Source organism: Hermetia illucens, chromosome 1 (assembly GCF_905115235.1).
Source record: "Hermetia illucens chromosome 1, iHerIll2.2.curated.20191125, whole genome shotgun sequence".
Classification (NCBI taxonomy): Eukaryota; Metazoa; Arthropoda; class Insecta; order Diptera; family Stratiomyidae; genus Hermetia; species Hermetia illucens.
The window spans coordinates 33,162,070-33,176,833 of NC_051849.1; the positions used below are offsets into that span (position 1 = coordinate 33,162,070).

Sequence of the window (14,764 nt, forward strand, 5' to 3'; positions counted from 1 at the left end):
GCCTAAGTGATAAGATAATCGGCCGATCGCCAGAATGCGCATTCCAACCATTCCTTATCAGACAATATCCGGACTGGGCAGTGAATTCATTCCCCATTCCTACGGGTCTCCCATTCTTATACCACAAATTCCATGGACACTTTTCACCCAATCGAAAGGAGAATGAATATACATTCAGTACAACGTTGGCAAGTGCTATTTATTACGGCCATCATAATGGAGTGAATTTCTTGATAACGTGCCAAGCTTCCTCCATACAAGGGTAGTGCACCTACATCAGCTGGGCAAGACTACGGCTACAACGTGAAACGCGTTTGATGGACCCAATGAGCTTCTTGGTCGACGCAAAATGAATTGAATCACTAATGCTGCTGTTTATGTTAGTCCATTAGATCGTCAAGGGTTCACAAACGGATGGCGATTATGTTTCAAAAAAATCTAATAAGTGGGGCAAATTCCCGCCTCTAATAGTACTCGCGTTAACAACGATGCAGATAAAACGCGCGAACCCTCTTCTATTCCAGAGCGAATCTATGTAAAATTCGTCCTCAAGGTAAAACCAATTGAGATCAATTTATCGCCGCCGCTGCCGACGTGAATTTGACGATAACACGCCTCGCAACTCCCCTCCAGTGCAGCTATCCGGGGCCAGCGATAATGATTATGATGAATAGCAAACAACCCGCGCCCGCGAGCATGACTTGAACGTTTTGTAAGGTTCGCCACGAAAAAATATGTTGCGAAATCACCACTCGATTACCCACTTTGCTCACAGTCCGTATCGTTCATTATGGCATTTCTGAGGCGATGCAAGGAAAGTTCCTGAGATTTGGGAGAAACAAAATCTGTTGTACAAACGGAGAGAACTCCGACCACTATCGCTGTTCTGATGACGAGACGCACTTGCCAGACAAAAACAGCGAAATCTCCACCTCCCGTTGCGCCGGGAAGTGAGTGGAATATTTGACAAGGCCGCGACGGTGGGGCAAAGTTTGTGACACTTACTCCAATGCTGACCGATGTCACGTGTTGTGCAATCCTTGTCAGGAACTTCCGGAAGGAGGAGCGCCGCAGGACTCGGTTCGCGGCACTGGTGATGCTTTCACTCCGCTGAGACTGCGATTTCTTGTTCGACGACTCACTGCCCGCACTGTTATCTGGATCACCGGGCAAGTGAATTAGCATGCAATCACGGTCGTTGTTGCTATTTGCTAACTGCTCCTCTGACGACAGTTGGCTGTGTTTTTCGACTACACGCCCGCTCTTCTTACTCCCCGGGGTGCTGATGGACGCATCGCTGCTCGTCACTTCCTTATTGCTGTTCGTTCTGAACTTACGGGACCATCGAAAAGGATTACGCGGCATCGAGAATGCCCGCCGAACTTTTTTCGAAGACGTGGAGGTCACGGACGCGTGTTTTTCACTACTTTTTTCGGTCACCACATCACTTGATGTTGTCGCCGCCGCGGCCGCCGTCATGTTCTCGTTCCCGATTTCGACTGTCGTGGAAGCGCCACCGTTCCTATCGCCACTGCCGCTGCTTCTACTGCAATCTGTGCTACTTCCACCACCACTGCCGCCGGCCTGAATATTTCGGTTCGTATGGTGTCGTTGCCGTTCCGTGGCGCTTCCAAAACTCATTACGACGCGACGGGCAGTTTGAAACTTTTGTTTCGACTGAATTTAGACGAAAAGCCGCAACAGAAACTGCTTATGAATTTGCGTCAAGAGCACACTTGACGAAAACTTATTATGTAGCACCAAGAAACGTTGACAAATGATGTATAATCCAAGCGCGCGACACGAAACCGTCCCGGAATTGAAAGCGATTTGTCAAACATACGCCATGTTGTTATATATGGTGAGTTACCATGGGCGTGAAGATGGGTATAAATGAAGAATGTTGACGTGCGGAGTGGTGATTTACCAGAGGAGTCTAATTGTATTTGCCTAGATACAGGCGCAACGTTTTAAATTTAAATTTGGAGCATCTATATTTCTTTGAGATTGCAAGTGATTGAATTTAGTGTTTGAAAAATAAAAAGCTGTTGCGCCTCAACCCATTTGCCCTGACTTTCCAGTTATACATCACTTGCATTCCTACTTCTGAAGCCTGACTGTATGATAAATTTTTGGATTCTGAGTTCCTCAGGGGCCACTCGACCTTCAACTGTGAAGTGATCCTATGGCCTTGGCTAGAGTTATTTGCATAGATGACTTCCTTTCCTGTTGAACCGGGCCATTCTTCCTCCTCTTCTAAATACCACTATTTACTCTTCACATTTCTTCGTCCAAACTAAGTCCATTTACTTTTTCCTGGATATATTCCTTTCTGTTAGTCCCTCGCACTTGCACGAGAGGCGGTCCAAGAATAGTATAGGTCCCAGAACGTAACGTAGATTGGTACTCACGATGGAGCAAAAAACTGGGAAACGCCTGCTGAACCAAAACCCTATCTATACCTCCACATGGTGATCGCTGGGAGTTCTTTCTTAATGAAAAACTGCAAACGAAGAAGAATGAATGCGAGTCTCCCGCGTCTAAATACGGGACAAAATGTGTCTACTGGTCTTCCAAGTTGGGGGCTGGGTAGGGCTGACAACTACATGGAAAACCGAAGTTATGAAGCCCCGGAAGGAGTCTCGGACAGGATGGAGTTCAAAACGACGAACCCGGCAACGACAACGGAATTACGATTTTCTCATGGAACGTGCGCTCCCTGTACAGACCGAATGCTGATGAGCAGCTAGCCCATACCCTGTCCCAATTTAAGGCTGATGTAACAGCGTTGCAAGAGACGCGCTGTACAGGGACCGTTTTTCCTGGAGAAGAGCCACTACACCATATATTATAGCGGCCGTCCAGTAAACCATGTGCTCGGAGTAAGTTTCTTATTCAGCCAAAAAATGAAACCTGCTGTTATCGGCATTGAAAATATAAGCGAAAGGCTATGCATTCTGCGTTTGCGAGGCAAATTTACAAATATAAGCCTCATAAACGTTCACGCCCCTACAGAGGAGACTGCATAGTCGGGGAAGGATACCTTCTACGAAACAGCTGAGTGGACCCTCGAAGCCGGTCGCACACTTGGTCGGTATGATATCAAAATCAAGTACCTGATTTACGCGGAAAGCAGTCCACAAACATACGTGGGCCTCTCCAGACGGGACCACTTTCAACCAAATTGACCATGTGCTGATCGAATGTCGTCACATCTCAGCCTTGATGAATGTAAGAACATATAATAATAATCGTTGGCACAACAATCCATATTGGATCAGGGCCTTGAAGTGTGTTAGAGCACTTCATTCAAGACCGTAACGGTACACTACAGTAGACTGTAGGAGGCAATGTGATCAGCATTGCGCTCGCCCGAGATTATTACCCTGATTTGACTCAGGTACTCATTCACAGCTGAGTCGACTGGTATCCGACATCAAATCACGATACAAATCCCACTGCCGCCAGCGAGATTTGAACCGCGACCTTCCGTACGACAGCCTTGTGCTCTAACCACTCAGCTATCCGAACACATATAGGAACATATAGGGGGGCGAATATAGACTCGGATCACTATCTCATTGGCATGGTGCTCCGAGTTCGAATTACGACACCACCTACAATCTCCTCTGAAAATCAGGTGAGAGTGAATACTGAAGCCATTCACAACGCAGCCCTCCATAACACCTATAAGAGGGAAATGGATGCCGCAATAACCGCAGCTAACAGTTGCCTTGGAGATGAAGTATCAACAAATGATCACAATCACCTGAAGAACGTTATCATTGATACGGCCACAAACATACTTGGCCCCTGTCGAAAAAAAGGCGGAACGGCTGGTTTGACGATGAATGTAAGCTAGCGACGTAACGGAAGAATGCCGCATACCGAATAATGTTGCATTCTCAAAGAACGCGGCACGCGGAGAGACTTATCATGAACTCCGACGAGCAGAGAAGCAACTTCACACGGAAAAAGAAAGCCTGGGAGAACCAACAAGTCTGTGAACTAGAAAAGTACAGGGAGCAACCGCACCAGGCGCGGAAACTTCCTTCATCCAGATCGAGCAGGCGGCGCAAGATCTTGGGCTGCACATCAATGAAGGCAAGACAAAGTATATGGTGGTAACGTCAGCACCAAAAGCCAACCAACCAACAACATCAAACCGCTTGACCAGTGCGGGAAGAATAAAGATAGGAGACTACAACTTTGAGACCGTTGATAGTTTCTCCTATCTAGGGTCGAAAATCACAACGATAACAACCGATAAAGCTATGACGATGAAATCCGCGCACGGTTGTTGGCTGCCAACAGAGCTTATTTTAGCTTACAAGAACTGTTTCGCTCGAAACGTCTCACCATAGGGTCAAAGCTCTTACTGTACAAGAGAATGATCTTGCCAGTCCTTATGAATTCCTCGTAGACTTGGGTTCTTAGCAAAAAAAAAAAATGCGAATTCTTGGCCACGTTCGAGAGGAGAATCCTTCGAAGAATTTTTGGCCCCCTACATGAAGATGGATGATTCCGTAGCCTACATAAGGATGAAATCTATGAGCGATACCATGGCCGTTAATTTGTGCATAAAATCCGGCTCGGTGCGGTGGGCGGGTCACTTAATCCGCATGGATGAGGATGATCCAGCTCGGAAAGTCTATAAGGGGAATATCTATGGTAGAAAAAGAAGACGAGATAGACCCTGCCTGAGATGGAGCGATGGCGTAGGTCAGGACGCCAGACAGCTTTTAGGGATATCGAATTGGTGGACCTCGACGCAAAACCGGGATATCTGGAGTCCCTTATTAAGGCAGCCCTAGACCGGATACCGGTTGTTGCGCCGTTGATGATGATTATATTTACCGACCGACGAGCCGCGATGGATAGATGACCAGAATATTTCAAGCAGATTTCAACCCAAGAATTTGTTCATACTTCATTTCCACAAGCATTGTTGACATTTGGGACAAATCCAGCTGTCAGCGCAACTAAAGTCGAAAGTAATAAAACGAATGAAATTGGGGAAAGCAGTAGGACCTCAAAACATCGCATCTGAGCTCTGGAAAGAGAAGAGCTGGAACTCAACACTGTGCTTTAGTGAATTCTTTAATCGGTTTGTTCAGGAAGGTAGAACACCATCTGACTGGCAAAAAAAGTACCACAGTTCCAATATGGAAAAAGAAAAGTAGTCCAGCATAATGTTCAAATTACCGTCCGATCCGGTTACTTTCCCATGTCATGAAAATTCTTGAATACATTCTTGACAACTGTATTCGCGAAATTGTTGAAATAACCATGAATCAAACCGGATTAGTCAAGAACTGTGGAACTATTGACGCAATATACGCTGCGCGATTACTCATGGGGAAACACCATGAGAAGCATCGTCCTCTTTGCATTGGGTTTCTAGATCAATAGAAAGCGTTTGGCTGTGTGCCACAAAAACTCATCTTGTTCAATTTTTCTAGCACGATCCGAAAAAAAAGTTGGAAGTGTAGGGTGTGCATGAAAACCACTTCGTGCCTCTGTTGGTGTTCATCAAAGAAGCGCCCTCTCACCGCTCCTCTTTTTTCTTGTTATGGGCACTGTCAAACGGAACATCCAACGTCCTGCTTCATGCAGATGATATTTTCCTGGCGACTAATAGCAAAAATGATCTGGAGCAATTTGTCCAAAAATGGAATGATCGCCTCAACACAACACGATCTCAGATTGAATCTGAAAAAAAAACTGAATTTTTGACAACCGATCCCCATGAAACAGCTACTATTACTGTCAATGGTGGTGACCTACCGACTAATATATCTCGGGTCAATGTTATCAGCCAATAGAGAACTGCGTTATGAAATTGCTTCACGCATTAATGCAACCTGGATGAAGTGATGTTCCACAATTGGTGTTCGTATCGACGTATCAACGAATGTCTATAGTCGAAAATTTCGCGCAACGTCCTCCGTCCTATCTCTATGGTTCTGAATGTTGGCCAACCACAAAATACAATGAACAACGCCTTGTAGTAGTGGAGATGAAGATGTTGCGTTGGACTAGTGGCGAGGCACACCTTGATCACATTCGGTATGAGGATATTCGTGATCGATATGGGGTTGCATCGATCGTGGAAAAATTGTAAGAGAAGCGTCTTCGAAGGTATGGTCATTCGCGCTAACGAAAATTCACTTGCCAAGATTGGTCTGAGCACCGAAGTCGATGGTAAGCGACCAAAAGACCGGCCAAAACAACGGTGGCTTGATACGATGGATGTTAATTTGAAGACCTCGCGACTACGTCTAGATCAAGCTTTTGATACGGTAAAATGGCTCAACCAATCACGACGAGACGACCCTGCTTGTGAACGGAGCCAAGGCTAAAAAAGAAGAAGATTTATATTGGTTTCGTGTGCTCATACAAGCCAATGAATGGGGCTTAGTCATTGCCGAGCCTTCTGTGCTGCTGAAGGGTAGAGAGTTGCTCTTCACCATGGGTATTAACATCGGCAAGTAAGGTGATTACACTCACTACTCTTTTGCTGCGTGACCACACCTTGATTCGTGCCAAAGATGAATGAACTTCTGATAGGGATCAAGTGCCATCAACATTTTCTTATGATTTGTTCAGGATTTTTGTGGTCCTTCGTGGTGATATGTTTTCAGGCTGATGTTATTCCCTACTTGTTGCGCACATCGAAAAAGGCCAAGATGTAGATTGTAAGCTCTAAGAAAGGGAGCAACTGACTCCCGAAATATCGGAATATGCGATCAAAAATTATGATACTAGGGTTGTCCCTAATTACAAATCAATCTGCTTGTTTCATTTAAAACAACTAAAAGACATTTTTTGTTGTTCGCGGTCAGTTCATCTCATCAGACTTTCAATGCCGGCAACAATGTCATCCTAAAAGAAACTCTCATGGATTGCATTCAGCTCCTCATAGAAAGGTTCCTTTTCTATATGAGAAGTATCATTGGTTCTATTAATATTGAAATATGTACTCTTCAGTCTGTAGCAGTATCTCGCAGATAGTATCCGATACCGATACGCTTGCCAAAATAAGACAACATACATAGTTCTGTATGAGGTAGAGGAAGGCTCTCCAACGTACTAGTTTATTACTTGATTCCTTACTTAATTCCAGGAAGTTCTACCAGTATCGCTGGAATGCTCGTTAAAGAAAGCAAGTTTCTGGGAATCCCCGATACCGTTGACGACAAGCGGAGATCAATCTATAAAATAGTAAAAGGTCGTTACCGCAAATTCCGTACTTACCCGAGATGTCGATAACTTTTTATCGAGCAAATTGTATAAAAAATTAGTTTTATTTAGGATTTGAATGCTTGGCTAAAGGGCCGTTACTGTCTAGCTAATATGACATTAGATAAAGATAAATTACATTTCTAGAAATTACATAATCAGTCTGTACAAAGTCGTTTAGATACGTTACTCCTTGGCTCCACGCAACTGGGCGAATATCTTTTTTAAGAAAAATAACTAAAGGAAAAAGAGAATTATTAATTAGATAGGTCTTTCGAAAGTATAATTACACAATAGCAATAAAGCACGAGAAGATAATCTAAAAATAGTTTGAAAATAGATAAAAACCGCACAAGCATCATTATTTGAGTTCAGATAAAAATTATTATTGATACCATTCTTAAGATGAAATTAAGTTTTCAGAGTGATGAAACACTACTGCACAAAATTGTGAATCCATTGTGATATTTTCCAAAAACTTACGTACTAAGCATACATATTGTCTACAAGAGTAATTTGATCAGTGACACTCTGCCATAATTGGGGTTTCAAATTAATGAACTCAGATGAGCTGTTATCTAACATCGTTCAAATTGCTTTTAACCAGGGGTTAAGCAGTAGACTGCTAAATAGACTGATGTGAAATGTAGCTCGCTCAGAGAAAACATATCGCTCTCTGCAGGTTGATATGTAGCTACCCAGGAGCCAAGTCCGTCGTCTACCAAGATCAGTAACCGTACCCGGTATGAGATGGCCCTACTATGGATTTAGACTGGGGAGTCGAAAAATACCCTAATTCAGGTTATGCAAATCATGCCCGTAGGATAGCTTGCATTCGGGGGGAACTGATTGTGTTCGAACGGAGCTTCAGTGATACTCGTTTACCGCGGTGGGTAAACCTGATCTTATCTGACCTACTGGGCCACGGTACGAGTTAGAGGCGGATCTCTCTCAATATTGGAAACCAAGTGAAAACACCGAAGAGGGTAGAAGCTGGGAAATTAGAAAAATCAGCAGCGGGATAAAAAAAATAGTAGAAATCAGCCCGCAGAAAGCGAATGCTCCCCAGGGATCCTAATCCGGACCCCAAAAATCGAAGGTAGGGGCCAAGAAACACGGTGTTAGCTATACTAGTGTGGTCAACGAGGTTCGATTGGTCATTCCATTTAGATTATTTCCGCAACTAATATTCACTGTTGTTGAGCAGGAAATCATCGAAAACGTTATCGTGGAGCAAATGAATGGAATCTCCTAATATTCAAGGCGGTGAGGTACTGTGAGAGAAAAGCACTATCATTTCTTCTCTATTACAATGCCAATGTAGACCATGAGATTTGGGGAAGAAGCGAAACCAACCAAAGAAAAGAAAAATATACAATGTAGGAAATACGTCAATCCTAGGGAATACTCTTACGAACAAGCTAGTTCCTGACTGAACTGCAGAATTTCGGAGGAACCCTCTATATGGGATCGTACAATAATAAGATTCGATGTTGAGGTCAACTAAAAAATATATAGAATAGTAAGGAATCCCAGGAGAACAGATTGATATTCCTATATATGTAATCTACCTGGGTAATAACATGACTCATCTACAGATGAGTGGTGACATCAGGAACGAACTAAAACCGGAGAAAGTGGTGAAAGACAGAACAGAATCATCATTAATTCATATGAGGCGACCTGACCGTCAGTCACTTCATCGAGAGACATGCTCTGGTGGAACAGGAACCTAGCCAGGAGAGAAAGATACGAAAACTCTTCAACCGCACGGAGTAAACCGGGGACCGGTCAAGATATGAAACTTTTCTAACGACGTACAGCAATGTGATCAGAGAAGCAAAGCAAAATAACTTCAGGAAATTTTTGAAAGTGTTGAATAAATTACAGAAGCAATCAAACATTCAGCTATTTACCGAGAAAGAGGAGGACACAGTGGAAGGCAGTAATATTCTATCAGACATTCAAATAACAGGCAGAAGAAGAAAAACGGAAACTGAAGAACAGCAGAGTAAGATGGGCAGTGGGAACTTTTCTGTCATTGAAATCACCTGGAGCGGATGGTATCTTCCCAGCACTATTAAAAAGCGGCTTTGAAATCATTCTAGGGTCCTTCCTGAGGGTGGTGAGAGACAATGTATCCCAGATTCACATACCAAGGGTAAGAAGTCAGGAAAAAGTGATCTTCATTCCGATAGTGGGTACTAAAGGATCTTTTCATCCTAAATCTTTCAAATCAATTTGCAGGGCATGCTTCCGATTGAAGACAGTAGAGAAGTGTAGCGTTGTAAGGCTTAACACCTTAAATCCATATCAACAGGCTCACCGGCCAGAACGATGAACCCTATATCAGATGTCTTATATACTACGAGATGTAACAAACACCAAAAAAGTAGACCAGTATGCGTTTTTGGATATCGAAGTAACTTTCAGCACCACATCGCATGCGAAAAGGTGAAACAAGTATCTATTGTTAAAACTAAGAAGGGAAGCAGAGTTAAAGAAACCAAGATGTAGAGCTTGTAGGACCGGCATAATTTCGGGATTGGGAAGCGAAAGTAGTTGTCTAACTTCGCTGTGTGTGGTATGGGAAGCAATGCGGATGACAATATCCGAGGAAGCAGAGCTGTCCATCAAGCAATTACAGAGTTTAAAAAGGATGCATATATCAAGGTGGATTCGACGTTATTGCAGGTGAGGGAGATTGAGCTGGGAAGAGTAGTCGACATGGCGAAAGCTTCCTTTAAAAAGAAGAATCGGGTAGATTTGAGTTGTACAACTGCAAAGGAGATTAAATTACAAACTAATATTCAAGGATGTTTCTAGCGATGGAGTTAAAAAGTGGGAGAAGTGGTTGAAAAGGAAAGCTGGAATGAGGTAAAGTCGCAGGGGGAGAGTAGGATAAAACCAAACATTTTGGTAGCGTCATTTATGAGCCCCGGAGCCGTTGACAGCTCTCTGTCGACGTCGATGGGGTGATGCGAGCCTAGCTCTACCGAGGTGGTATTTGCGACGTGTATCAGGAGCCTGGTAGGGTAGTGTGCATTGAAACGGTGTAAGTAGACCGCGTTGCCCCGAGCGAGCGCTGATTCGAACCAATTCTGGGATCAGCTAGACGTAGGTCAGGCCTCAAGGAACTGGGGTAGGGGCTGCGTCCCCGAGGGTGCACCCGTTCCTGACTATTACGGCCCGCTCCGTTGCACACGATGAGCTAATGAATTTTCCATGGAGAATAAACCTAAACCAACAAAAAAATCGAAGAAAGAGCAGGGAAGGAGGAAGAGCTGAGTGCGTTTGCGCACAGCACAAAAATGTGCCCTTCACCGCAGCGATCAGCGAAAAAGACTGCGAGATGTGACATACCCGATGTGACAACGGGACGCCAAAATCTAGAGGAAGCCTTACCAAGTGGCGCGACCGACGGTGCGATGGTGGCAACTTCAATACCATGTAGTGTCCCTGTTTCGAAAAAAGCCCAGACCAGAAGCCCAGATCGCTAGTCCTGAGGAGGTGGATTCAGACATGAACCGAGTGCAAGTGCAGCCGACCATCCTAGCTAGAGCCCAAGAGCAAAGGCTCGTCAGGAAATGCGCGGCAGCGGTGGAGCGTATGAGGTCCTCCAGAGGAACGTCATCAAAAGCGTGAAAAATGGGCTCGTGAAATTGGAGGAACTATTGGAAAGCAGCGGAAGACGATTGGAAAACAGAAACAGTCCCACTTCCTGTTGAGAACGGTGCTTGCGGCAAACGGACCGCAGATAGCCCCCCCCCCCCCCCAAGGCAAACTGGGGAAAAAGCGGAAAAAGGACGACGTGCCTGAAGGAGACTTTGTTAAAGCAGTTTCCAGGCCCGAAAAAGAACAACTAACTACGCAAAAGCCAGTAGTAGAAAAACGAGGAAACGAAGAAGGACTAAACCGTCGGCTCTGTTCTTTAAGCCGACGGAAGGCAAGACATTTGCGGAAGTCCTTAGTAAAACCCGAAGACAACGGAGCAGAGGTGTTTTCCATACCGAAAACGAGGGGTGCCGGAGTCCTCGTCGCACTGGGCCCGAAGACGACTAGCAAGAGCAAGTTCTGCGTAGCGGCTAAGGGATTATCGGGGGAGAAGGCTCTTGTTTTTAAACTAGAGCCTATGTACTCTCTAGAAATCCGGGATCTTAACTGCCTCACAAAAAAGGTTGAAGTGGAGGGGCGATAAAGCATGAATGTCCAGAGGTAACCAATAGGTATCATCTCTGTAAATGCTCGAGTCCAAAAACTCGCTGTGGTCCACTACCATATTCCCTGAGCAATATGGGAAGAAACTCCTTAGCAGCGGGAAAATCAAATCATAGTATGCAGGGTACGAAGTGCTACAGGTGTCTGGATTATGGGCATAGGTCAGCAACTTGCAAGGTACTCCACAGAATAACATCATGCCGGAGATGTGGCCAGCTAAGTCACCAAGCGAAGACCTGCAATGTAAGTGAAAGTTGCGTTCTTTGCAGGAATCGTGGCACGTCTGGCGAAAGCTTCGCACACACTGCGTACTCGAACGGTGTCCACTCTTTAAAAGGTCTGCCGAGGGAACAAGGTTGTCTGGATTCGGTGTTTAGGGATAACGTTTTTAGCGTTTACCTGACGCCGAATGAAACGATGCCGGACTTTCGCCGGCTTGATGCTCTGGAGGACGCCGTTTCGGGCACAGAGGGCGAATCCTGATAGGTGGTGATTTTAATGCTAGGGCCCTTGAATGGAGCGTCCCTTAGCCAGACTCCAGAGGGAAATCTGACATCATCGGTGAACGGGTGGCGAGTCCTGGAAGACTTCTCGGCAAGTGATCACCAGTACATCGCGTTCGAAGTGGTTGACGCTACTTGCCGGTGAGCACCAACCTGATGCTCCCCCTGCCTGTGGAATGTCGTGAGGGTGAACATCGGGAAGTTCGTCAAAGCATGCGCCATGAAGGTACAGTATAGATCAGCAAAAAGGAGACTCCGCAGCGCGATAAATAAAAGCAAAGCTCGCGGTTGGCAGAACCTCGTTAAGTGGAATGAAGACCCGTGCGGACTTGACTTTAAGCTTGTCACCCGGAAAGTCGGGGCCCTGCGGAAGCCCTGCTTACTAAGTACCAACTAAATGGACTGCATTATACGCGCATCATTCGTCAGAAATCCTATACGGGTTAATGTCAATAGCGCGGAAAGCGTTGAGGATTGCTCCCTTTTCACAATGAGAGAGCTCGAAAAAGCGGTTTTCACATGAAGGTGCCAGGTCTTGACGGAATCTCGGTGGAAGTTTACAAACTGGAGTTCCGCCAACGGCCAGACTTGCTGCTTTGAGCGTTCAACGCTTGCTTGAAGGAGATCATTTTTTGACCAGATTCGGGCTAATCAGCAAGGGTAAAGGAGATCCGGAGTTCCCGTCTGCATACCAACGACCGTGTATGCTTGACATGCCGGGAAAGTGCTCGAGGTGCTCATCAGAAGTAGACTCGCTGAAGCGATGCGCACTGCCGGGAATTTATTCCCAAGGCAGTTCGGGTTCAAAACAGGGAAATTCACAGTGGATGCCATTATGGAGGTCGCAGATGCGGTTCATCAGAAAACTCATTCCACGTAGCAAGCTATCTCTGAGGGATTATCTGAAAGGCCGCTCCTTGGATTAAGATACGCTAGAGGACCAGAGGAGGATGGAAATCAAGGCGGCAGTAGCACAGGGATCCATTCTAGGGTCGGACGTCTGGAACACTATCCTAGTTAGCGTGCGCTGAGACTCGATATTCCCGAAGAGGCGCGTCTGGTCGGCTATGCAGACGGCGTTGCAGCACTCGTTGTCGGACACACTGTTGAACAGGCACAAAGCAGACTTGACATATTGATGCGACGGGTAAGCAGGTAGATAATTGCTCATGGTTTAAGCCTTGCGCTGGAAAAAAAAACCGAAGCAGTCATCTTAACCAGAAAGGGAATCCTGACCCAGTGTCCCATATCGCTCTGCGAGATGACTGTAGAGTCAGAACCAGCGGTTAAAGACCTTGGTTTAATGCTCGACTCGCAGTTGAGCTTCTTCGAGCAAATCAAAGCAGCAGTGGACAGGATTGCAGCTGGAGTCTTGGCCTTGAGTGGATTAATGGCGAACATTGGGGACCCTATATGTACTAGGAGACGTCTCCTTATGGGAGCAACGCAGCCGGTTTTGCTGTATGCCGTGGCGGTATGGGCTGATGGCCTTGACAGGGAGGTGCATCGTAAGCGCTTTGCTCAAGTAGAGAAAAGGGCAGTTTTGCGGGTGTCGCACTGTCTCAGAACCGGTCATGATCGTGATCGCGGAAATGGTCCCCGTTGCCCTTCTTGTCAAGGAGCGTAAAGCTATCTAGCGCCGTAAAAGCGAAAAGTTAAGAGGGGTGGTTGTCCGTGAAGAACGTCAACGCACCCTTATCGAGTGGCAACTCTCTTGGCAAAATGAGCCAAGGGGCAGATGGACTGTGCGGTTCATCAACAATTTAGACTCGTGGTTGAACCGAACGCACGGTGAAATTGATTACTTATTTCTTTACCTAACTTCTATGCGGGCATGGAGGTTTTCAGTCTTACCTGCACACGATTGAGAAGGCTCGATCTCCTGATTGTGTGTTCTACTATGGAATGACGGACAACGCTGAACACACCTTTTTCTCTTGCGAAAAGTAAGACGGCTTTCGTCAGCAGCTTTATGCAGACACAGGGGAGCTCTCTTTAGACAACATTGCCAGAGAGATGATGAAGAGCGCTGGCAGCTGGAGTCGTGTCGCGCATTATGTTCGGGCCATTCTTATTGCGAAAAAGATTAAACTCAACCGGCAGAGGGAGTGTATGGTAAGGGGTTCCCTGAGGGGTTGCCTCCCGTAGGTGAAAGGAATTCCATGACTTCAAGGAAGAGCAGGAGGGCTAGCTCGAAGTAATGTGTCAAACAGTTCCAGGCTAGTTCTCTGATGACAGGGAGGTGTTTAGTTGATAGTCCGACAGTGTACTGTTGCTGGAGTCCAACACTCTGTGCGTAAACGCATTCACCTACCCTACTCCCCAAAAAATGTAATCGCTGTGATTATGCCTGCTGAACATATCTCTTCTCTTAATAATGTTGGTAAACAAATACAATAATCTGCACTTGAAATCATAAAACAACTCCGATGATTGCTACTAATATCCAAATGCACCTAGGATTGATAAGGCTTAACATTGTATAGAAATCTAAATTATCATTTACATTGACACCCACAAAGAATTCCAGCCAAACACAGTGCACCCCCATATGAGTAGAAAACAAACTATGCGTTTCGCTTGATATAAATTCTCACAGACCAACCGAGTAAATTAGTTAACAAAAGTTAAATGTGGTGACTGAAGTGATTCAATTTCAGACTCAATTTGAAGAATTCCTTTTTCGGAGGCAAATATATAGTTCTGCTGAAATAGGGAGGCAACATATAATGGCTAGTCAGTAACCATCCATAAACACTACTCTGTATTGTTATCAGCCTGATTAGCGCTAGACGCGTAAA

At 45.4% G+C, this 14,764-nt stretch overlaps 1 protein-coding gene across 1 annotated transcript in view; it reads right to left on the bottom strand.

Annotated features, from left to right (window-relative positions):
- Window positions 1-1,863, bottom strand: part of LOC119652979 (ubiquitin carboxyl-terminal hydrolase 31) — a 41,065-nt gene extending 39,202 nt beyond the window's left edge. Inside the window, exon 1 of the mRNA XM_038057392.1 lies at window positions 1,006-1,863. Coding sequence (XP_037913320.1) covers window positions 1,006-1,641 — 636 coding nt within the window. The 5' untranslated portion in view covers window positions 1,642-1,863. The remainder of the gene's footprint in view (window positions 1-1,005) is intronic.
- Between the last annotated feature and the right edge of the window lie 12,901 nt (window positions 1,864-14,764).